General features: G+C 39.4%; 1 protein-coding gene across 1 annotated transcript in view; it reads right to left on the reverse strand.

Moving 5' to 3' along the window:
- The window catches only part of camkmt (calmodulin-lysine N-methyltransferase), a 110,162-nt gene that overhangs the window by 16,041 nt on the left and 82,986 nt on the right, over positions 1-11,135 (reverse strand). Inside the window, exons 6-8 of the mRNA XM_032541921.1 lie at positions 10,352-10,415; positions 7,026-7,092; positions 5,196-5,270 (exon numbers count right to left, since the gene is read on the reverse strand). Coding sequence (XP_032397812.1) covers positions 5,196-5,270; positions 7,026-7,092; positions 10,352-10,415 — 206 coding nt within the window. The remainder of the gene's footprint in view (positions 1-5,195; positions 5,271-7,025; positions 7,093-10,351; positions 10,416-11,135) is intronic.

The raw sequence follows: 11,135 nt of genomic DNA on the forward strand, positions 1-11,135 counted from the left end.
TTCAAAATCCAAATTTCAGGAACAGGAGTTTTCTTCTTTGCCCAGAAAAAAGTAAAAGACCAGCTTTTTGAAGCGTGAAGGCTACCGTAGCTGTAATACGTACTTTGAGTTGATTGCAATATATGATCTCAATGCTAGATGGGAGAAATTCCCACATATTGGACCTTTAAGAACAATTCGGATATTTTAGAAACTGGGATTAATCCAAACAGTTTATTGGCTTATCATTTCAGCTGGATTTGTAGGGCATTATATTGTTGGGTATCTTAATTTATTAAAAGAAAAGTCATATTTTATAAACTACATGTGTTTGGTGTGCAAAAATGTGTAAGGTAACTAGTAACTAAAGCTGTCAGATTGATGTAGTGGAGTAAAAAAATAAATTTTCTCTGAAATGTAGAGGAGTAGATAGAAAGTCCATGAAAAGAAATGATTCACGTTAAGTACAAGTACTTTATTTTTTGCTACCGTTGCTACCTGTGAGAGCTATAATTAAGTACCACTGCTTGTATCAAAAATGAGCCAAACAAAAACACATCAGGAACTACGGTCACAGAACAGAGATTCTAAACCAAACTTTCTTCTAATTGTAAAGAATTGAACCAACAACCTTTAAGCTATTAGTCAGTTAGTAAACCTTATAGTGCCTTTCAGTATGATTCCACCTTATATGAATTTCTGTAAAATGTATTTTCTCGATTTCAGATGATTCAATCCCAAACCATCCAGGAAATTCCCTCTGACCACATGTGCTGTAATGTGGGGAAATAGGACTACGCCACTTAAGACTGCAATGGAAACAAAACCTTGTGACTACGTTCACAAAAAGAAACAAAACAACACACGCTAACACTAAACAGAGCTAGTGGAGTCCAATGCGGTAAGCGTGTTAGACCCTCTTAAAAACTTAGTTAATACCAAAACTATCAGGCAGCAACACTTGTTTCACTCTTTTATCCTATTATGCAGTGTACAGTGTATTTGTATGTGTAGTGGAATGTCACTCTTAGAAAGCTTTTCTTGGCAAAGACACTAAGTGTGCTTCCAAGAATGACTCTGTTGAAGTGGTAAAAAGGCCAGACACATCTTGGTATCTTTGTTCATATTTACCGAATATGAATCTTAAATTAACTAACACTGGAGTGATACGTGTTTTCAGCTGTTTGTTGTGGAATTATTACAATTCTATATAGTAATACATGTTTATTCAAAAGAACACCAGTACTGCTGCTACAATCTGAACGAGATCAGAATGAGCAAGAGAAGTTATGCTGAACAAATATTTATCACTGATACAATTAAGCTCCAATGACACAGAGGGCTCTACAGATTTTTATATAATAATGTTCTCATTACTTTAGTGTGGTTAATGTTCTATAGACCTAGTACACACATTCTAATAATTTCAATTTGTAATCATACAGTATGTAGTACAAGTTTGCAAAAACTAAAATGGTTGACACTGTTTTATTCGACTGTCGGAAAATAAAAAACAAAGTGCTGCTGAAGAAGATGCCTACATTAGCCAAATAGAATAAAAAAGGACTGCAATTTAAAAAAAAATGATATGAAGGAAACAGATCAACATGAGCATAAAAGAAGAAACAAAGTTGACATTGGAAGAATCAGAATATTTGATTAAATGATTTCTTTTACAGTAAAATATTGTACCAGCAATGTAATATTGACTTCTACAGAATGTGATGAAGCATTAAGTTCAAATTAAGTTCCTCCAAAATTGACATATTCTAATCAAGAAAGTACAGAAAGGCAAACCCCAACAGAAGGTGATCATGTTTTGTATATTAACTAAAATGTATAAAATGATTAAAAAAAAATGTTTCTTGATCCATCATAATCTGAAAGCACCCAGCACCAATCGCTTGTTTATTGTCTCAACTTCAACAAAAGTGCAACAGATACTTCTGACCTTGTGTGGGCCTGTGATATTCTGCTACATAGAGCTTTAAGCAGAGCAGTGTTTAAGTTCTGTGTGTTTGTATGTACCAGTACTGTGATCCCATTCCTAATGTAATCTGGTTAGGTATTACAGTCAGCTGTTGAGAAAAACAAAAAAGAGGTGTGTGTGCATAAAATGTGCAAGTGTGAATGTACATAAGATGTAAATGAAATATTAAAAAAATAGATAAAATTACACACGTACGCACAAACGCAAAACACACACACACACACACACACACACACACACACACACACACACACACACACACACACACGGGCTTTATCTCAGTTCCCACACAGGGACAGCTTTTGGAGAAGCGTCATGCCAACGTCTCAGCCAAGGATCCTCTGCCACCCACATGCCCACTGCAGGAATCCCTCTCTCCCCCCAATGTCTTACACACACGCACACGCACACGCACACACACACACACACACACACACACACACACACACACACACACACACACACACACACACACACACACACGAGGAGGAACACTCACTACTTTTTGTCTTTCTCTCTGTGAATCACTTATCTCCTCAATTAAATAATTATAATTATTAAAATTCTACCCCCTTCTCCCCTCATTAAAAAATCCAGAGTCAATAAATATTAAACTTTTGTTTTGTAAAGGTTTCACTTCTGGGCACAAGGTGTCTCCTTCTTCATGGATGTGTTCATTCTAAGTGTATGTGCACTGGAGGATTCAAAAAGCGCCTTCACGCTTTTGTTAAGTTGCATTCTGGGTCATGATCGCCTCCAAGATAGTTGTGATGTCACAAAATCCTGCTCATAGGTAAACATGTTCAAATAAGAATTAAGGTGAGGGCAGAGAAACTTTTCTCTAAATGTCAAAATGTCAAACTTTGCACGTTTTCTCTTACATTTCTTTGATTTCACTAGCATTTCTATATATCCATTATCCACTTGTTTCTTTCACTCCTCTTATTCCTAGCATCCCTTTCTACACCTCCTCGAGTGGTGTAATTTTATCACGTTAAAAAGTTGGTGAAGCATTGAGCGGTACCACTAAATTAACATTTCTAAAAGCAAAATCCTATCAAAGACTCGACAGTTCTACTTTTGCATAATACCCCCTCTTCATATAGGCAGAAAACCTAAAGAAGTTAGCACATAATAAGACTGCTGATACACAATGTTCCACCCAAACTCTTCTCCTTTCCTTGCTCCGTTGCTTCTAAGCAGTGGTTCCGTTGCTACCTGTGAGAGCTATAATTAATTGGAGTGGAAGCCGCATTGTTGACCTTTTTAACAGGTGATCATCACCACGATGCGCCCGTTAATCGGTCAGCCATCACTCTTCAACCACCACCACTGCAATTATCACACTGTCACTCACTCATATACACACTCAGAAAAGATAGACACCACAGAGAAGCACACAAACCATGGACACCCATGACTAAAGCATACATCTGCAGGGAGAAATGGGAAATCGGAAGAACCTGCAATATCAGAAATTTGCATGCAATTTACTCTGTTCTTACACTGTCTGCATCTATCTATTGTACACACACGTACATAGTCCACTGTAAAATATCCTCTATTAGCTGCCGGCTCTCTTTCTCTCTCTGGGTTTTGTACCTGACTGTTACCTGTAATGACCGTGACATTACAATAATGATAACGCTTTTTGCTAATGCTGCACTTAGCACACATGCACAAACTCGTGCAGATAAAAACACACACACTGTACACACATTAAAATTGTTCAGTGTTTGTGAAGCTGGAAAACAGTCGAGTACTTTCACTTCATCCAACAGCATGTCCATCTTCCCAGCAAGTGTGTGTTTGTATGTTCATGTGTCAATGCTAGTATGCAGATGTGGTGGTAAACTGACATAAATGTATTTGCTGTAAGCATGTCAACTTGCAGACGTTTTTTAAAAACTGCAGTGAACTTCACCAGGAAGAAGAGTAAGGTTCCTCAAAGTGTTCCCTTCACGATATGACAACCTGTCAAGGTCTCTCAGCTGGGCACTCTGGGCCCCTGCTTCTCCCTCCACAGTCTTCTAAAGGTTTGCTGAATCTTCTTGAGGCCAACAGAAAGACCCTCTTTATTTCCTGCATTAACTTCTCCCACACCTGCACACTTCTGGCCTCCTAATATCAGGATTGGAGCATTGGAAAAAGGCCAGATATTCCAAATGATGTGACTTTGTCACTTTGCAATGAATCACAGCTAAAGATTTAAAGCTATCAGTACTTGTATTGGGGCAAGATACTAGCCTGGCTAGGTGGCACAACTTCAGTTTTTCTGTAAATGCTGATCATGTATATTTTTTTCTAACATCCTTTTTATGTCAAAGAATACAACTTTGCGTTCTTGGCATAGTTTGAAAAATATTAAAATTCTTCATCCCTCAGACATTTCATTCTCTCTCTAATATATACTACAGGTGTGTACTGACTGGGGACAGGATGCAGTAGTTACAATTAGCAAGGTGTACTTACCCTTTTAGTTATCACAACACCCCTGTGTGTGTGTGTGTGTGTGCGTGCGTGCGTGTGTGTGCATGTGTGCATGTGTGTGCCTGTGTGTGTGTGTGTGTGTGTGTGTGTGTGTGTGTGTGTGTGTGTGTGTGGCTTGCATTCCCTTAAATTCTTTCCCATTCTTCATGTTTTTTCCAAGGATGTTGCAGTGCGGGAAATCCTGATGAATCCTGACTTTCTACCACACACAGTACAACTGAGCGATAAAAAGATGTGATTCTCAATTGGCCGCGAGATCTACATTTCAATGAACGATAGTCTAATTGTTATGTTTATGTTGCTCTATCTCTCCATTTCCATCTCCATTTCTACTCCTCCCTAAATCCGCCTCTAACTCTTTCTTTATCTTATGGTGTCTTCTTCCTTGTCAAGCGTAATTATTTGCAATTTGCCTAAGTCATCCATTTGCTGGGACACCAAGCATGAAAACGAGGCAATTTGGTGTAAAATGGAGGCAGGCGGGCATCTGAGCATATGTATGTGTGAATATAAGTGTGTGTGTGTGTGTGTGGTGTGTGTTGTTGTGGTGTGTGTGTGGTGTGTGTGTGGGACAGGCGGGGGAAGGTCCAGGCGCAGTGGGGGGCATCCAAGAACTGTCATGCGAAATGAAAATTAATGGCAAAATGCACACACAGAGATGAATCTGTCTGTCTGTCTGTTGTGGTGTGTGTGTGTGTGTGTGTGTGTGTGTGTGTGTGTGTGTGTGTGTACATACCAGTCTGCACACAAGACAATATCAAAGTGACCCTCAAGTGCCGTTATGTCTGACTCACAGTCCCACCTCACCACCCTGTAAGCACACACATAAAACAGAATCAAAACCAGTTAACAAAAAAAAAAAAAAGAGTTTAAAGTTTAATATGTGCAGTGCCGGTAACAGAAGAAGGCCAGTGTTCATAAAACTGCACAGCGAGCAACAGCAGTTTGTCTTTCCCTGCTTCTTTTCTCTTTTCACGTTGAGATCCCTGACACCACTGTCTCTGACACCCACTGTGTTTCTGCTTCCGTTGGTACTTGGAGAAAGTGTCAGGGAGGGAAGACATGTCATTTGTGAGGTAAAGAGAGGGAGCTTCTGACATGACACTTGACACTTATACCATGTGAACACACACACACACACACACACACACCCGCACAAACACACACAAAACATACACGTTGCTATTCAACATCCACACTGTCCTCTCTCTTCCGCTCTACACTATAAAAAAACACTATTCAAGAAAATAAAATACATATAATGGGAAGTGTTGCAGTTTCTCCATGTCTTGTTGTTGGCAGAACAGACACGGTCTGTTTTCTCTGATCTCAATGACCAGGTTGCGGTCACCCAGTCTGTATTTGATTAATGCCTTTCTCAGTTACTGATCACTCACAGCGCTCAGACAATGAGCTACTTGGTATTTTCTGGTCAATGCTAAATTCCATTGACGTTTTTGTTGTATATTACCAGTGATTCATGCATTTGACTTTTTCTTTGGATATTATTTTGGTTGTTCAGGATTGTGTAAGGGCTCTACTGTTCACATTTTTCTCCTCCATCTCCTACTCCACACCATTTTTCCCCTCTCTCCTCTCTCTTACAGACTGTTAGGCAGAGTGGGGGATTATTAATTAGGCATTATTAACACTTAGTAAACAAAACATTAGGGCCCCGCTAGAAACACAATCTCGATTCACGGCAGGAGGTCCCAACACCCGCGCACACACACACAAACACATGCATGTGCACACACCATCACGCAACATTGCCCCTCCCTCTCCCTCCCCTTGTCCAATCGCATCGTGCCCTTCGCCCTCTCTTGCGGTGCGGCGATGACAGCAGGCATAATCTGAAAAGAAAACAATCAAAGTAATGTAGCCTAATTATACGTTTATTTTTTCACTCCATCTTCCACTCATGGAAATATGTGCATGAGGGAGAAATGGAGAGAGAGAGGAGGAGGGAAGAGATAGGGGCGCAAAACACTCAGGCAATGGTAAAATGGCTTTTTTTTTTAGACAGGGACAACAATTAAATACGTTTTAGCCCGTCCTTGCATATAAGGTGTGTGTGTGTGTGTGTGTGTGTGTGTGTGTGTGTGTGTGTGTGTGTGTGTGTGTAGTGGAAAGTTATCTTGATGGTTTCTGGATCTCTATCAAGGGGAATCATTTTGCTTGGATGACTGTGCGCATGTAAACACACAAATTATACTTAAAGAATGGATATTACAGAATGTAGCTAACAAGGGTTGATCTTACTGATATTTAAAGACAAACTGTATGAAATTGACATTTATTCAACATGAAAATCTGATTATATTTTTTTTTTTAGTAGAATTCATAAAAGAGAATTATACAATACAATGGCACAAAGATGTGTTGTTCCAAAACCATCAATTACAGGTATTTGACAATGGCAGTGATCAAAACTATTTTGTGTTTATCATGTGGAAATGTCAGCCCATTGTTAAATACTGTACAGGACTTGATGTTCAGGTGATGATTAGGTTTAAGTATCTAACATGGTAAATAGAAAGATGAAGAGCTAAGGAAATAGGCTCACCTGGCAGATACCTGTGTTGACCCAAACTTTCCAGCTTGCCTGTTTCTCTCAGCCAGCCCTCGTACATCTGACATGCCATGGTCAAGGATTCATCATAGACACACACATTACATCCTCAACTGTAGGAAAATGCTTGAAGCTCCTATATTATACTAAATAGATGTTCTCTCTATACATACAGTACATAAGCCAAATATGTTTACAGTAGATACAAATCACAAACTGAATCCTTGCAGTTAGGCCTCTAGTGGGCTGAAATTCAAAGTACAGTAAAGCCATCATGTTTAGAATGTGAGGATGGCCTGTGTCTATGAAAAATGGTCAAAACAGAGGCTACACCAATTTTCACCAGAATTGTCTAATAGTATTTCTCTACAGATAAAAATGTTTTCTAAAAAAAAACACCACCACCACTTAATATTTATTTGTTAATTCAAATAATCTTTAGCACAAATCCAAATATATTGCCAAATATCTTAAAAAAAAGGTTTGTGGGAACCATACTGTGTGTTTGAAACACAAAACATGTGGATTTTAGGATGGAGGAAAGAACATTGGTCATCTACCTTTACAATCCACTTTCCCTTACTAATCAGGAGATTAAAACCGTCCCATCAAAAGGGTGGTGTGTGTCATGTAACAAAAGAGATACATCAAGACCCTCTTTAGGTAAAAACGCATATGGTAGACACCAACATAGAGACAGCAAGAGTAAGCAGAGATGATCTTCAGGGATAGACAGACAGCCTGCAGAAGCAGATCACAGCAGCCTTTGGCTGGATCAATGGGAAAGCTTTTAACAACAGACACACAAACTCACACTGTCCCTATTGCACACAAACACAGACGTGCAGATGAACGCACACAAAGGCAGGGCGATTGATGTCAAGTTGCCTAGTAATACACTGGCTTGTGGAGTTTCAAAGCAATTCAATTATAATTTCCTTGTCTTTAAAGCCTACAAAGAGCTGAGACAAATCCAATCGACAACGACGGAGAGCAAGAGAGACAGAGCAAGAATGCGTGATAAGTTCATAGATGGATTGATAGCTTGAGAGCCGATCCAAAATCAAAGAGGCCTCTAAGACACAAATACACAATAATATGCAGGTTAGCACACATTTATATACAGTCACACATGCTAGACACCTGTGCATCAGTGTATTTTGCACAGGGATGACAGGGCGAAGAGCAGAGCAGCTTACTGTAATCTCATCAACAACACACCACTGAGGGAGAGGTCAGCACACGCACCCACCCACATACACACACACACAAATAAAGAGGAAAAATATTGAAAGAAAGAGACAGATTTGAGTATTATTGAACATTAAAGTGGAGGAATATTTGCTCCCATCACTTCAAGTAGACAAGTAGCAGCCAATGGCATGCATCAATCATTCTTAATGGAACATTTCAATTGATTTTTAACAAGAGTATTCAAGGTCACAGCAACAGTCTCTCCTCTCTATGGTGTCTGTGTGTGTTTCTGTACTATGAATGAGGTCAACAATTTCTAAGGAAAGGGAAAAATCTATTCCCTATTTATAACTACATGTCGTTCATTCATGACTTCTTTTTCTGCTTATCTCCTCATCCATTTCACTGTATAAAACTGAGCCATATCACAACCCACTATCTCTTTCTATTGTAACACAGGCCACACAATAAGGGCATGTGAGACAAACAGTAACCAGTAGCACAAGGCTAAGACCAACAGCTTCTTTAGAGGGAGGAAATGCCACACAGTGCCTGCAGTATGTGAATGGGACAATTTGGCTGAGCCCAGAGCAAATTATTGTTGTCTTTCTTAACCCTCCCGCTCTCTTTCTGTGTGTGTTCAATCCATTCTTGCTATGATTTCACTTACAATTCTGTGTGTTTGTTCTATGAAACAAAGCAGTCGGTCAATGGTTCATTGTTTGTGTGCCCGTGTGTGTGCCTGTGCGTGTGTGTGTGTGTGTGTGTGTGCATTTGTGTGTAACAGGCTCCGTAATGTTATTGTTTGGTCTTATTGTGATCAGTAAAGGAGCATTGTAGACTGAGATATTGTAAACACAGCTAAATATGGAATAGCCATGTCGGTCAATGAGGAAGAAATGTGTATTCATATTTCTTGCTTCTATGAACCAGTCAGAGTTTTTTTTTTCTTGTCTGTTCAGTTGTTCAGTGAATAAAGCAAGATCTGATGGAAATAGAGAAAAAGGACAGGATGATAAAAGAAGATGGGAAGAAAAGAGTGGGTAAGCAAGAGCCTACAAAGGACATCAGACAGAGAAAAGAGTAAAATGGGTAGTAAAGAATAGCAATATGGTTTGCAAGCTGACAGAGTTGATCAATAACCCACTCAAAGAACAAATGTTGGCAAAAACAATCTCACCTAGAGATTTGTCCTAAAATTGTAATTATAGGCCTAAACCGTAACCACACACAAAAACATTTTAAACAAACCTTGATTGTTCCTGTTTCTAAAACACTCATCACGCCCTAACCCTAGCCTTAGCATTAGATGAAGTCTTAAACTAAATCTGACAGGATGGCAATTACTATGCTCTTAACATGGCATTGTGGGCAGCTAGGATTGGTAGATGCCATGTTGAGTGCCAGTGCTGGGTATTTGTCACTGTAAGTGCCCCATCTGCTGCTTATTCCTGAATATAAAAGAGGTGGATCACTAATCTTCCTTCACTCTAACCCAATCTTTGATTTCAGGGTTGAAACACCAAGGTTACAGCATACAGTCTACTTTTTGCTTATGCCTAAAAGTAACAATACAGCTATAGAAGAGCCACTGGAAAAATAGATCACATGATCATAAGTAATGAATCTTGATCACATAGCATGAAAGAGATTAAAACACTAGCAGGATTGATTAGCAATAATATATGTATAGATATATATAAAGTTGCCAGTTTATTAGGTACATCTAGCTAAAACTAGGATTTAATATTTAGTTTTTGCTGAAACTGTTTCAGAAAGGTTCAACTTTATAAATCTCTTTGGAGGATGTAGTTTGTGAGTGTATTTCAAAGACTCAAAAAGCACATGTGAAATTCATGTTTTCACATGGGAAATCTTACACTGCACTTAGAAAAATGTTAGATTTAATGGGATGTGTCCAAAAACCACACGCTGCCTGAATTTGTGATTGTTTTGTGTATAGGAGTGCACAAACAAACAAAATTATTTGAATTGAATAATCAAAAAGACAAAAGTTTTCACATTAATTAATCCATATGAATGGATAAATACATGTGAGCTAGAGGAATGAGGCATAGATAGAGAGACAGATAAAAAGAGAAGGAGAGAGGATGATGAAAGGATACTCTGAATAGACTTCTCGTTCCCATCTGATAGCAGAACTTCCTTCACGTCAGCACAAATGGCAACCTGAGAGACAGAGACACAGGAAAGAAACAGAAAAATGAAACAAAAGAACAAAACCAAAATCACCCTTAGATGAAGCAAACATCTGAACACACACACTCTCTCACACACACACACACACACAAAATAATGACATAACCGTATCTACAAAGATTCACTCTTGGCAGCCCAGCCCGCCCCACCCTCTCTTTCTATTGCTCCCTCTCCTCCGTGCCATTTCCCTCTCTATCTTCACCCCATTTTTATGTCTGCATTATTCTAATCATTCAATCAAATCAGTCAATACTTTTATCATTGTGGCTAGCAGTGGGGGCTGCTATCTTGCTATCACTCTGTTCAGTAATTGCATTGTGACAGGGATGATGGCAAGCGCAGAGCCTTTTCATTTGACGCTGGGTGTTTATCGGGCCGAGCCATCACTCCGTTCGCCGCTGTCACTCTGCACTCGGCTCGCCGGGCCTGCCTGATGCCCTTCATATAACTTTGCGGTGCAGACTATGAGAGACGAAGAGAAAGAGAGGGAGCAAGACGGGAGAATGGATAGAAAGCTTTGTGCTGTGCTGTGTGTCTCTGTGTGCGTGAGATATAGATATAGAGGTGTGTGCTTTACTATAATCTCATCATTTCACATTCTCTTTTCTTTGCAGATGCCTTTTTATATAAAGTGTGTGTCAGGCTGTCAATTTCTGTTAAGGGGTGTGTGTGTGTGTGTGTGTGTGTGTG

The sequence above is a fragment of the Etheostoma spectabile genome, chromosome 17 (genome assembly GCF_008692095.1).
Source record: "Etheostoma spectabile isolate EspeVRDwgs_2016 chromosome 17, UIUC_Espe_1.0, whole genome shotgun sequence".
Taxonomy (NCBI): domain Eukaryota; kingdom Metazoa; phylum Chordata; class Actinopteri; order Perciformes; family Percidae; genus Etheostoma; species Etheostoma spectabile.